This window comes from Triturus cristatus, chromosome 1_2 (genome assembly GCF_964204655.1).
Source record: "Triturus cristatus chromosome 1_2, aTriCri1.1, whole genome shotgun sequence".
NCBI classification, from domain to species: domain Eukaryota; kingdom Metazoa; phylum Chordata; class Amphibia; order Caudata; family Salamandridae; genus Triturus; species Triturus cristatus.
This window is the reverse complement of record NC_140580.1, coordinates 757,987,726-758,002,606: the sequence shown is the minus strand read 5'-3', so window position 1 is coordinate 758,002,606 and position 14,881 is coordinate 757,987,726. Positions and strand designations below refer to the sequence as shown.

Sequence of the window (14,881 nt, the reverse complement as noted above, 5' to 3'; positions counted from 1 at the left end):
CAGGACCTTATAAAACAAATCTTATCTAAACTGTAGGTATATGAACCATCTCTAGTATGGGGAGTGTCCTACACTGATGTGGTACATTGAGATAGCACTGAGAGGATGGCTCACCACACTGCACTGTTAGAGCAGGCAAGCTCAGTCAAGGTGCCTCACTAAAGCACGACCACCCTACCATGATACCCCAGTAGTGGATAATCATTTTACCACAGAGCACCAGCAGAACACCATAGATCAACCACAGTGAACTGACAAGGCAGCTCTACCACAATGCACCAACAGAGCACGGCAACAATACCATATGGCAGTGACGGAGCAAGACACCTCTACCACCCTGCTAGAGCACAGCAGGGCGGCTGTAGCACGGCTCATCATCAAAGAATGACCATACCACTGTGCACTGACTGAGGAGAGTGAGTGTACTCTTCTTGGGGAAGCTCTACCACAGTCCATGAGCCACCCCCAATAGTGACTTTCTGAAGGCTTATTGGTATGTATGGCACCTAGATTTTACTTTGCTATTTCAACACGTGGAATAGCATGAAACACAGTCCAAGAAGTAAACATGGTGAATGATTAGGGTCCAGTTGTGGCTATTCTTCAAGTCTAGCACGAACGGCTGTTATTTCCAAATATCAAGAAATGGTACGTATGACCTAATATAATGCTGTATAAGGACAGGTGACTTTATTTACAAAATGGTCACAGAACTGCTGTGATGGGATTATTCATACCAGAGAATACTTTCTAGAATTATAGTCACTCAATAAATATAGCATAATAAATGAGATTTAAAAAAAAAAAGTATTTCTCTACTTTTATGCAGATTTATATAGCGCGAACTCCACCCGAATGTATTGGAGCGCTTTACATGAGCACCGGTTACGTTACACAAGGACACCTTCAGGCACGGGGAGATTAAATGATTTGCCCAGAATCACAGGATATGGATGCGACCCCGAGGCTCGAACCTTGGTTTCCAGCCCCAAAGTCAGCAGTCTAGCCGACGGTCCACATCCTCTCCCATGATGATGACCTGGTCTGACATTACTACATATTCTATGTATGTCCCATCAGTATAACTGATGAGACATACATGCTTTATGGTCCACATTGAGACTGGTAAAGAATTTCAAATTGGTAGAGTTGCCTAACAGTAGCTTCTCAACTTGACATGGGTAGATTCACTTTGACATCTCATATAGATTTACATGCTGTGCATTTTTGTTATCATGCCGCATAGTGGTTGTATACATATTTGTAGATAGCATCTTTAAAAAAATATGTGAACCAGGAACACACCGTGATTCAAACTCCACCACATTGATTAGATTGTTTTTTTACTGGAGAGCATCTTAAAAAAAAAAAAGTGTTTAAGATCTCCAGGCACACGCCTTCCATCTGAGAAGGAGGTCCTTATTCATAGGCTTGTAAAGCATAAGAACCATTCCAACCAACATCCACATTAAATCCCGCATCCACTACACAGTTTACGTTTCAGTATTTAGCTTGTAATGCAATGTGTAAAGCTCCATTGACATTTTGATGATCCTTATTGCCAAAGCATATAAAGCATAATTGCAGTGGTGGAGCAAGGAGGAGGCACAAGTTTTGGGGGCAGCAGCGTAGACACCCCCTCCCCCCTGCGGCAAGGACAGGAATCGCCAGCAGCCCCCCCGCTCTTACATGCGGCCGCGGGAGGCAAACTGAGGGGCCACCGTGGGTGGAAATAGGTCTTGCTACGTCACTGCATAATTGCCATTTATAGTACCCACAAGCATGCAAAACTTTTAGCCATGACCATGATCTTCGCAGTTCCAGTATGTAAAGCTCAATTGCCATTCCAGCGTTTCCACTGCCCCTACAATGGAAAGCACCACCACAAATGTTCCCGATCTCTATAGCAACATAAGGAAAAGTATAACTGCAATAACAGCATGTATGGTAAAGTATCATTGTGATAACTGCAGGTAATGCACACTGCCATGCCTGAGTGTGCATTGCCCTGGCATGTAAAGCACTATTGACATGCCATTACTCCTCACTGCCCCAGCATAAAAGCACAATTACCATTTCAATATAGACATTGCCTTCTAGCCTACAGAGCACCAGCCCCATTCCAATATACATACTACCTTCAGACATGTGAAGGTGGATTGCTATACCAGTAATCCTTTATGCCTGCTCAGGTAATGCACTAACGCCATCCCAGCAGATGCAACTTTTGATTCCGGCATCCACATTGCCCCCTAGCATGTAAAGCACTAATGCCATGCCAATATCCTTACCTGCACAGTTGTTTCTACATCCACATTGCCCCCTAGCATGTAAAGCACTAATACCATGCCAATATCCTTCCCTGCACTGTTGTTTCTACATCCACATTGCCCTCAGGATGTAAAGCAACACTTCCATTGCAAAATCCACTTTGCAGGTAGAATGTTATGTTATATTATGTTATGTTAATGTTAATTTAACTTATGGTGCGCACAAATCACCCGAGGAGGGGCATCGCGGCACAGACAGCTTATGAGCAGAGTAGAATACTGATTAGGCTTGAAATAGCGCTGTTTTGAGAAGTTTCCTAAAGACAAAATGGATTTCGCATTGGCGTATATGATGTGGAAACTTGTTCCACAAAAAGGAAGCCAAGTAAAAAGAAAAGATCTGCCCCCGGATTGAGATTTGGAAATACGTGGAACTGAAATCAAGGCTTTGTCACTGGATCTCAAAATTCTGCAAGGACAATAGTGGATGAGCTTAGCAGAAAGATAGCTCGGTGTCTTGCCCTGCAAAGACTCGCGAGTCAAGCAGCAGACCTTAAAGATGATTCTTTTACGAAGCGGTAACCAATGGAGCAAGGACAGTAGAAGAGCAGAGGCCGTCCTAGCTGGAAGGTTATGAATGATTGCGGCCATATTTTGAACTACTTGCAATTTGTTTAAGGCAGTCTCATTTATAGAAGCCAGAAGAGCATTACAATAGTCCAGGCAACTAATGACAAGTGCTTCAACTAGCGTTGTTCTCACTGAGTGTGGGAGGAAGGAAAGATTCTCTAGTAGCCGTGATATGTGAAAACATGAGCCGGAGGCAGCAGAGACCTGTTCTTTCAAGGTAAGCGCTTAGTCACGGCGAACGCCTGAGGGGCAGATTTATAAGAAACCAACGCAGCACGGTGCAGCAAGTCATGTTGCTGTGCTGTGTTAGTTTCGAAGCACAGGGATGCGACATAGTTACAACGATATGTCGCATTTCTGTGCTTCCCCCTACGCTGGCGCACATCCTGCTGCCATGCGCCGGCACTCTTGCACCATGGTGCAAGGATGCCTGCATCGTGGGGAGATTGTTTTTGTGCAGGAAGGGGCACCTTCCTGCACAAAAACAATAAATTGAGGTGAATTCCTCTTCAATGCGTGCTGTAAAATGCAGCACACATTGAAAGAGGAAAAAACGGGGAGAAATTAAAACATTTCTCCTTGTTGCACCTCGCTATGCCACTCTAGGGGTGGCGTAGCATTCTGACGCATTTCCAGGTTTATGATTCCTCGTAAATCTGGAAATGCATCAGTGGGCATGGGTGTTGCATGGGAACACCCACAACAACACCCATGCCTCACCCCTAACACACAAAGTGTTGCGTGAAAATGGGCGATATTTACAAGCACAGGTAAAGCCATGCAGAGTGGCTTAACATATGCTTGTAAATATCAGGCAGCAAGTTGCGCTGCCGTTGTATCACGCAACGTGACGCACCCGCGGCGCAAGGGGCTTGTAAATCTGCCCCTAAATATTTTACTGACGATTTGGGAGTTGGAGCAAGACCAAGTTCAGGAGGCCCCCATTCAGGTGTCCAAAGCTGCTGGGCCTTACCAAACAGCATGATTCCAGTTTTATTGGCGTTCAGTTGGAGAATGTAAAGAACTATTGGCATAACAGCAAACCTCTCTTCCCCAGCACACAGTGCACCACCCACTGCCATCCAAACATTCACATTTCACACCAACACATAGAGCTAAACTCTCCTCCCTCATTGCATCCATGTACAGCATCATTGACACTCGAGGGATTTTCATTATCCTCAACATGTAAAGGTCCTTTGGCATTCCAGTATCCATGTTACCTCCAACGCGAAAGTACCATTCCCATGTTACTGATCCTCAGACCCCAACATGTAAAGGATAATTGCCATTTCAGTATCATCACCGGTGTTTTATGAGGCGTTCAAACCCATGGGCAACTATAAACTTGCAGTAGCATGAAGAGAACAACTTCACTGCAGAAATAGGCTACTCTTAAAGCCATGCTAGATTGTAAGCAACTAGTAATACCACTCAGCCCAAGTGCACTTGCTCTAATATGCCCTATCCTGTGAGATAGAAGGTTCTTTATGGCCAGAAGCAGTGCTGAATAGCAAAGTTAATTTACACTGGAGGTGTGGAGACTGTCAGCGGTAGAGCCAGGGCTTTAGGTGGGGAGGGTCTAAGTGGAGCTGAGCACCGGCAGTTTTTTAAATGGGGGCTCGTTACGGGTTAAAGGGGGGCTCGAAACGGGTCTCTATCGGGCTCTTTTTTGTGCCCTGGCACAGGCGGTCCGTTTTTTCCAGACTGCAGTGACAGCAGGCACATCGATGTGCGTGTGCTCACACTGCTCACTTCTCACTAGTGGAGAAATTACGGCATGACGTCATGACAGGTGAGCGTTGTAGGGGAAGGAAGTCCTTTAAAGAGAGTAATTTTCTCTCTGGATTTCCCTTAACTTTTTAAAACTCAGGCACAGCAACATTGTCATGGTGTCACCTGGGCTTTAAATGGAACGTTTTGCAATATTATATACAAGCCATAGTTGCTGCTTATTTATCTTATGCAACTAACAACCATTGACAAAGCCAATAGTCCTGACTTGTAGGTATGATGTTACCTGTTGTATCATAGATCTGAAAGCAATGACTGAAACAGCAAAAAACAAGTCGGGCGGCACACTATGCTAAGAACAGGTTTTTAGCTCACGTGTTTTAAGCCAAGCCCCTAGTTACATTGTCCACGCCCCTTTGAGAGACCCCCCCCCCCCCCCACAGTTTTTTCATCCCACTTAAAGCCCTGGGTAGGGCACTTTACTCAAGGCACTGAGGAGCAGTGGTGTGGGCTCTTATGATTGGTGAATGGAGCCACCAATTGCTAGCTAGTATGGCTGTCTCCACTTCGGTGCTGGATTGCCATAGGGCATAGAGATTCTGCTGCTGGGTTTACTGCTCAGAGCTGTCTCTTGCTGGGGCACAATCAAATGAACATGAAGACTTGGATGAATTCATGGGACACACCCTGAATTTTGACAACATGTACCGGGAGCCGGCATAGGGCAGAATTCTGACAGGGATTGGACTCACATTGAAGATGGGGATCCTCGTGGGTTGTACCTTGCTGTCAAGTAGGGACACTAGTGCCTTGGCCTGTGGCTTCACTCCTCCTACTGTGTAGGTGAACCTCCATTAAAGAGATGTCAATGGGCCCGGGAACAACTACAAGTTGATAGAACAGGAGGAGAAACTCATGTGCTTTGAAGACCTATCCGTACGCAACAGTGTGTGCCTCCTTTGGATACACAAGGAAACAGAAACCGACCATTGAAAGCTTTGTCTTTACTCTAGTTGCTGCTCAGAACACAGTAAAGGTCATAAAAGTGGACAGAATGCAAAGAACTCCAGCCAGCAAACGCCGTAAAGTCCGCCTCCTAAAATGATCTTGATTCGCAAAATTATGTTGAGTACAATGGAAACTGAAATAAATTTTACTCTCACTATAGTTTAACTAGACAGATAAAAAGGGGAACATTTGACGAGGGCAAATATAAACTGAGAGGCAATTTAAAAAACGTAGCAGTAGTGATTTTTAGCCCGCACAGGTCAAAGTCCCAAACGAGTCTCAATTAATTGTGCCCACTCCTGTAGTTCTGACTGCCCACAAAACTCAATATAGTATCCAAGTGTTTTTCAATAGGAGGGAAACATCTTATCACTTGTTAATCAAAAATCCCGTCTTCTATTAAAGATATCTGTAATCACGTTTTAATCCCAGTATTCCTTTGAAATGTCTGAGAGACGTAAACATCCCATATGCTCTACTACCTCCACTAGGACTGTGTGTCGATGCAAAAGAGAAAAGACATTTCTTTGATCAACCGGAGAAGGTGATATATTACATCGAAACTCTAGGTCCAAGCGGGTAACAGTAAATATATCAAGTAATGCTCTTACAAATAAAAGTAAAATCAGCAATAGTAATGTAGAGTACAAATTAATCAGACAGTTATATCTGAGACAGCAACATGATAGACAAAATAGGCAAGTACATGGTAGTAGCTAGTACACAAGTTATTTGATTGCTTATTTGTTAAGAATTTAGTTCAAACAAACAACCTGGCTATAACGAGTGGACCTTCCAAATAGGGAAAAACTGAGGGACCTATTTATCAACATTTGGTGCTACGCTATGCAGCAAGACAACTTGCTGTGCTGAGTTGGATGGAGGGAGCTGAAATGCACCATAATTACTTAAATATGGCACACCTTCCTGCACAAAAACAATCATCAGAGGCATTTTCTTCTTTCTATGTGTGCTGCAGAATGTAGCACTTGTAGAAAGAGTAAATTCAGAGGAAAAATATACATATTTATCCTTGTTACACCTATGTTGGGATGGCATACCATTTTGACTCATTACTAGGTTTACTATTCTTAGTAAATCTGGGAATGCACCAAATCCCATGGCGGACACGTGGGACACCCTACACTCCACCCATGGAACGCCTTCCCAACAGAGAGTAATGCAAGGGGTCGACTTGCACTTCCTTTCGTAACCCTAGATTTACTAAGCCACGCAGAGCCACACAAGGTGGCGCTGCATGGCATAGTAAATCTGACTTAAGGGCATGCGTTGCCTTGCTTCGTCTTTCGTGACTCAACGGCGACGCAAGGCCTCGATAAATCAAGGCCCTAGTTTGACCCTGTCACTCGGGAGCACCAGATTAGACCTAATAAAATTTAATACCTAAGAGATAGATGGCATCTGCTATACCTATTGTTGCAACCAAGATATGGAGTTGACTACATAGAAGGAGGGTTGTTAGGACCCTCAGATTAGAATACAGTGGAAGTATACATGTGCCAGTGACTGACAAGCCAAATGTACACAATATGAACAACATACCAGGCTCAGGAGGATGTTATTGCACACTGTATGGTACCAGAATACTGACATAAATATCTTGCTACAAAAATATAGGGGGGGAAATATTGACATTTAAGTAGACCTACAAATGAATAGGTTTGCTGTACTTAACTTCACATACATGTACCTTGACTATATATATATATATATAAAAGTACATTGATGTCAAAAATAGTATATTAATTACCTAAACAGGGCCAAATTAATAAACGTTTTGCGCCACGCAAGGCGACGCAGGGCGGCACAAAAACTTGGATTCAGATTTGCCAAGCCACGCAAGGCCACCCTGTGTGGCCCTGCATGACTTGGTGAATCTGGTGTAATGCAAGGCAGCACAAGTTGCAGTCTTGCGTTACACTGCGTGGTGGAGGCATTACATGGGTAGTGTGTGGGTGTTCCCACGCATCCACCGATGTATTCTGACGCATTCCTGGATTTACCAAGAGTGGTAGACCTGGGAATGCACCAGAATGCTAGCCTTAGGACTTGAGCTAGTTTGGCACTGCTGTGTCAAAGCGCAGTGCTCATCACATGCATACTGTGTATCAGTGTATATTTGACTGGCTGATTTGAGTTAGCTGTAAGTCACTTGTCATGGGGTAAGACCTATACCAGGGGCATATATCTTGAATGCGCCTCCGTGGGCCTGCCGCACTGGTTGTGCCATTCATGGAGGTGGTGAGTACATACACATGTGAAGTACATACACGCTCCTAACCCACAACTATGTTTGTTGTGTATGGTGTCACAAAAAATGAGAAAAATAGGGGCCAAAATAACAAACTTGAGGTAGACTGACAGAAAGAAAGGACTGCTATAAATCTGAGGCAATCCACAGTACCATTAGTGCAATTCTGGGAACTAGACAGGGTAAAACGGATCAAGACTGAATGTGGATTCAGAAAAATGGCAAACCCAGGAACTTGCTAAATCAGATATTACAGTGAGGGAGTTAGCGTTAACTAATTTAAAGCGTTAATCTAATAAAAATATTTAAATGTGTAATCAAACTGTTATTCTGAACGACTAATATGAATCACACCGTGACAGTTATTAAATGAGATACTTGATAATTGTTGAATAATAAATATTTACCAAAAACAGAACGTTTTTATTACCTTGGTGCGCAATACAAGACAAAGAATTTGCATTCTGTAACTTGTACACAAAGTACTGTTGGAGCCAAATGCTTTTTTTTCTTGCTTTGCATGCTTTTGAAAGCCACATATAAATACTTTAAGAAAGAAACAGGGCTGATATACTTTCACCAAATTTGGATATTTGACTTAAGATAAGTGACAGACTACAGCAGAGTTTGCAAAATGAGTTCTGTTTGTGACCCAAAAAACATAAACCCGCATATGTGCATCATTGCTCCTTGTTCTCAGTTTCTTTGGGGACAGAGTTTGTAAAAAGAATACAAAGGTAATGGCTGACACTGACTCCACCCCTTCTGAGTCTGACCCCTTGCTGCTTCCATCAACAATCATCCCTACCACTCCCATCAAAAGCTGGTTTCCTGAGTACATGTTCATAACTGGCACGGCAGCCTATTTCAGTAATTCTCACCTGTGATTGGCTACTCGGTTTCACACCTATTGGTTTAAATGGCTGAGGAGGTGCAGGATGAGCTGGGGCCAGAGGCACTCCCTAAAAAAACAGAAACAAAGATCAGTTGTAGCTCTCTTCAATTGTCAGCTAGTGTTCCTTTCTGCTTTGTTATGTACTTTATGTTTGACTGCTCTGTGACTTGTTCTGGTGTTTGTGGCTGTTCTGCCAGTCAATTCCCTCTACTTTGCTTCTTTTTTGCTTCCTTGATGCTCGGCTTACTCTCTGACAAACCCTGCTTGTGCCCAGCTGTATCCTGACTTCCTCGACGCTCAGTTAATTTCAACCACTGAATGCCTCTGTATTGGCTGCTCTGTATCTTCCCTTGTGCCCCTCTGCTCACTTGCATTGTCCATACACCCAGCTGCTCCTTGCTCGTGGCATTTTGGGGACTACTTAATATTTGAATGCCATCTATGGGTAGCACCTGCTATTCTTGGCTTACCACCAGCTAACCTGACATTATCACTGCTACTCCAGGCCTCAGAGGTCCCTTAGGTGATGACAGGCACAAAGTTAACATGACTCTGTTAGGCACATTTTTTTGCCAGAGGTTACCCTTGCCAGTTTTCTAAGTGGGTGTTGGGATGAAAATGCCCCTGCTTGATGTACAGTTTTGACCCCTACCCTGCATGTCCAAACTTCATATACCTGTGATCCTGGGTCTTGATTTTGGTCTTGCCAGACACTAATGCCATATGCACACATTGACATTGTGGTCAACCAGGAGGGGCGTACCAAGCACACGCTCAGAGTGACAGAAGAATACCATCCATTTCCCAGGTTTCATGGATGGAGCGTGGTGTTAGCGGCATACAGTGTTAACTGAATATTAGATTATTTCTGTTCACCTACTGCGACTCCCACCACGTTCCGCTGCGTTGTGACGTCCCCTGTGGTGCTCATGAGAGCCCAATGGCAGCTCTCTGACCTCCCTTTAGATCAGTTGTTCCCTTGCTCCTCGTGTCCTTCCGATTGCCACAACAGTCGGAAGTGGGGCATAGCGACATTATTGTCTGTCAAGTCTGCCATGTTTCTCAATGATGAGGCCACTTACTAGACTAACACTACAAGTGATGCCAGATGCTGGACCTACCGGGTTTTCTCTTTCCCCAGAGGGTATTTCTTTCACTAACCCTGAGACTCAAGTGTTCCTGTAGGGGTACAATATGAGGATTTTAACTCGCACTTGGCAAATATTTCTGCTATGCCTGCCAGTTACTTTGTGTCTTACAAAGTATCCCTGGTTGTTCTGTGACCCTACTTGTACCCAGCAGCTTGTTTTCTAACATTCGCCATACTCAGCAGGTCTCTATGTTGCTAGACAGTTCTGTGATTTCCCAATGTTTCCTATGGCAGACCTGCAATTGCTACTCTGTGTTATAAATTTACTTAAACTGTCAAGCTATACCATTTTCTCATTTTTATGAACCTCTCACCTGTTGTCGTGCTTTGAGATGTGGGAGCGGTTTTGTCGGAACAACAGGTTTCATCTAGGAAGAGAAATGAATGACAAAGTCAAAACTAAGATCATCACTAGAAGTTTCCTACTGGAAGAGAAGAGATTGTTGTCTGACATCTCCCTTCACAAAGGCTCAAATCCCAGCATGACCAGCCCAACCTTTGATTTACGAAAGTCTTTAAAACCAGCAACATTGTGTTAGGTATTAGAACAACACCAATGTTTTAGATGGCAAGAGAAACTCCACTTGCATGAGGTGTGCTCTTTACATTGTCATTGTTCTCACTCTTGTGGCACTGCAACAATAAGTCACAGGCACTCTCTAACACACAGGCACACACAAGCTTTTATACCCCTCCACTCATAAAAGCTGGTATGCACACACACACAAGATATACCATACACACACATATATATATGAGTTTTTATATACAAGAACGCACACACACACACATTTGTACAAAAAGACACACACAAGCTTTTACACACACACACACACGAGGAGCCACACTACAGAAATATACTGATAGATTAATTTGTGACAAAAGTACCCTATGCACCCTTCTAACCAAAAAAACACGACACGCCATTACACGTTACATCAAAAAATACATGTTGAATCCTATCTCCAACTTTTCTCTCACCATCTAGTTCTCTCCCTCTCTCTCATTTTCACTTTCCCGCCCTCCTACCCACTCACTCAATCCTCTTCTCTCTCTCTCCCTCGCTCTCTCTCTCTCTCTCTCCTTTGCTTGTTCTCTCTTCAGCCCTCCTCATGACTGTGAGTTGGATTATTGCTTTTATGGTATCGGCATAAATGGCTGTGCTAGTTCAAGGATGCCAAATTGGCTGCAGGACGAAGACTAGCGACTGCAGTGATTCCCATAGCCAGGTGCCTTATACATAACTGGGGTTTGGTTCATATCTCCCTTATCTCGGTCTCTAGAAATAGAGAGCACTTGGCACAAAGGGGAATATTTACAAGCCCCTGTCGGCACAGGAACGCCACTTTTAAGTAATGTTCCTGTGGTGATATGGGCTTTGCCTTATTTACAAAGCTGTGTTAAGCTACTTAACGTTGCTTTACACTGCTTCGTAAATAAGGCCGCCTTTTACGCTATACTTAGTGTGAAAGGGGAGGGCAACACCCATTGATTTTGATGCTGCCCCATATTTGCAAGGGTGGCGTAAATATGGGGCAGTGCCAAAATTAAGACCAGGGAAAACCTGGTTTTACCCTGGCGTAACGAGGAGAAATATTTAATTTCTCCTCGTTGTCTTGCTTTTTTCAATGTGTGCTGCGGTGTAGCAAAACGCCAATGATTGTTTATGTGCAGGAAGGTGTCCCTTCCTCCGCATAAGCAATCATTATAAAAGAAAATGATGTTTTGCAACTTCTATGTGTGCTGCATTAAGCAGCACACACAGAAGTTACAAAACGCCATTTAAAGGACACCTTCCTGCACATATACAATCAGTCCCTTCAACGCAGGCACTCCTGCACTAGGGTGCAAGGATGCCTGTGTTGGCGCTAGGCAGCTACATTTAGCACCAGTACAGGAGGAAACGCAGGGCTGCACCATATTCTTGTAAATAAGGTGCAGCCCTGCGTTTCTAAAGTGACGATGCATGATACACTTCACCACTTTCCTTGTAAATATGCCCTAAAGACTTTTTTTTGTCACTAACCAATACCTCGCTCCCCTAGTCCTATGGAAAGTACGAAGACAGATTTCAAATGCCCCAACAACAGAGCAATGATCTGTAGTCACCATTGTCACTGACAATGAATCAATACCTTCTTCAGCAGAGGTTGGATGTAAGAGAAGGGTCCTTCAGAAAGATTCCCGAATCACTAAGGCGATGAGCATGGTTCTGCTGTCTGCTGCAGCGGGTATATAGTGCAAGATTTCAATGAAGAGGGTGGTGGGGCAAGGGTCTACTGTTGATACGTAAGTAACAAGATCTTGGAGTCCATATGACGTGACCGGGTGAAAGTGTCCAATGTGTCATTTGAGGTGGGGGTTAAAATAGGAACTGGGTGAAGTCTCAAGAGTGGCAAGCTCTTTATTGAACCATTTTGCAGGTCCTGGTTTCCTTGAAGAGGTGAGGTTCTGATGGTTAAGGCATGTGACTCTTTGGAAGGTCATTTGGTAAGGATTGAAGTTGTGGTAGCTGAGCAGTTGCGCTTGTGTAGCACCGGAGGGTAACACTGTAAAAGGGTCTCAGCCAAGAAAGTGATAAGAATTGTCGGCATGAGAGTGGCCAGTGAAGGGCGGTGATTGTCCTCTTTGATGTGCAGCGAGAGGAGGTTGCTGTGCGAACAAGATTAACTGGCAGTCTTGCCATGAATGTTATTGTGTATCTGAGGCATCTACTATCCCATGATCTCTGAAGATGGTGCTTGAGTTTGCCTGGCTCAGTGGAAATGCAAATGATGGGCTGGGGGAGTTGCAGTGCTTCTAGGTTAAAGGTTAGGACTTTACCGAAGCAAGACTTGGCTTGTCAAATCGGATGCTAGAATATCTGATGAGAGTTGGCTTAGGGTTGTTGAGGGTGCAAGTAATGGAGCTGCAAAACACTTTGGCAAAATCAGTTTTATGTGAAGGATGCCTCTAAATGATCGGTAAGCATTATGAGGAGTTGGGGTGAGATTGCTCTTCACAAGAAGGGAATCAAATTCTTCAGCAGAGAAAGTGAGAGGCGAGGCTGTAAAATTTTCTTTTTGAGGAATTTGTAAACATCACACTCTTTTGCTGAGACAGTTCTTGGGTATTATCTTGTACCAGGTGACTTTATGTCATGCAGGATTAGAATGGTGGCATCTGAGAGCCAGGTCTCCATGATGGAGAGCCAGTCTGGATGGTTGCTGGATGTCAGGTCGTTAATGTGATACAAGTTTTTTTCCTAATAACCTGGCATTGACAAGGATGAACTTGAGGGAGATTCTGAGGAAAGTGTACCAAAACAAAGTGGGAAGAATTGAGGTGTGTAGGATCTGGGAGAGCTGATTCCCAGAACATGGAGGAGGAGTCTCACAAGTATGGGGGAGCGAGGGATGAAATAAGCACTGATGAAGGTGTCCAGAATATCTTTTCAGGGATGAGTGGGAAAAGGGCTTTTACAGGTGAGAGGTAGTGAGAGATTATTGAGAGGCATGGATCAGCGGAAAGAAGGAAAGAGAAGGGCGATACAAATACATAGAAACTGAGGAATAAATGGGTGGAGGTTGGAGGTCTAGAAGGGTTCTATTAGGAAAGTATAAAATCAGGGGCAGGAAGGTGTCAAATTCATATTGGGGATTCACTATTTGGGGAGGGAGGACTACAGCTCTAGAGGTGGAAGAGAATATTACAGAAGAGGAGAGAAAGGAGGGCAAGAGGTGATGAGGATTAGGCTGAAGAGGAGTGAGGAATCAAAGAAATAGTGGTAATGGGTTGGGGAGGATGAGGGGACATTGAGGTAAAGGCAGAAAAACAATTGGTCTTCAGGAATAAGCTAGTACTGTGGAAGTGTTGATAGGTAGGCATTTGCACATAGTCATTCTTGGAGCAGAGAGGACTCAGTAATATGGCTAGTATTGGATACATTAATATCCTTTCTGATTCTCCCAGGGGCACAATGCCCCTGTGGGATCACACCTTTTGTAAATGGCAGATGTGGCCGAGAATTACACATCATCAAAGACCCATTCACATTCACTCAGGAGTTGAATACTACTGCCTGGTCAATCATGATGTAGGATGAGAATTACTCGGTCCTCAAATAACCTTCCAGGACAATTCAAAGGTCAACCGATGAGGTAGCCAATAATTATGCAGACCTCTATTATCCCAACCAGGCCCTCTAACATCAATCATTGTAAGACTAGAATTAATGAGGTATCAGATAACACTTAAATCAAATGCTAAGGTGGCTGAAAATTAGGTAGCCCTCAAATACCCTTGCAAGGTACAAGAAAATATGAGATGCCTAGTCAGATGAGAAGTACTTGGGGTTCACACTGCATAGGACTCAAATACCTTTCAAGGTCACCTGAAAGTAAGATACTCCATTCAGATTCACCTAGTCCAGAGCTTTCCAAAGTATGTGTCGCGACACGTTACTGTGTCGCCTGACCTTCGTGGGTGTGTCGCGCAACAGGAGCCTTGGCCCTCGCAGTGAGGGCTTGAAGGCAGGGGCGCAACGGAATTGAGCTCAAAGAGCTGTCTGTGTGTGCGCGCGCCCAGGCTGAGACAGCTTCCCACACACACAGACAGCTTTGAGATTATCGCAGCCGCACCCGGGTACTTCACAGGTCTTTACAAGACCATTAACGAGGCTTTGTTTTTTTTTTTCACCCCTCCATCTCCACATGGCGAAAGGGACAAATCCTTTGTTTGTCACCGGTAACCTTTGCCGACTGTCCTGCTGCGTGGATATTTCCTTTTCTATGCAGTGCAGGAGAAAAGAAGTTTGTTTATTCCTGTCACCTTTCCCGACCCCTGCAGCAGTTTATCACACCAGGCTGTGACACAGTTTGACTAATAAAGTAGGTAGGAGAATTTGTCACTATTTGTTTTTCGATTTAAAATGTGCACAGGAC

The 14,881-nt window shown here is 44.1% G+C and overlaps 1 protein-coding gene across 2 annotated transcripts in view; it reads right to left on the bottom strand.

Annotated features, from left to right (window-relative positions):
• The window catches only part of ADAM8 (ADAM metallopeptidase domain 8), a 162,564-nt gene that overhangs the window by 4,448 nt on the left and 143,235 nt on the right, over positions 1-14,881 (bottom strand). For both annotated transcript variants that reach the window (XM_085608712.1, XM_085608711.1), the window contains exons 23-24: positions 10,274-10,327; positions 8,796-8,876 (exon numbers count right to left, since the gene is read on the bottom strand). In XM_085608712.1, coding sequence (XP_085464838.1) covers positions 8,796-8,876; positions 10,274-10,327 — 135 coding nt within the window. The remainder of the gene's footprint in view (positions 1-8,795; positions 8,877-10,273; positions 10,328-14,881) is intronic.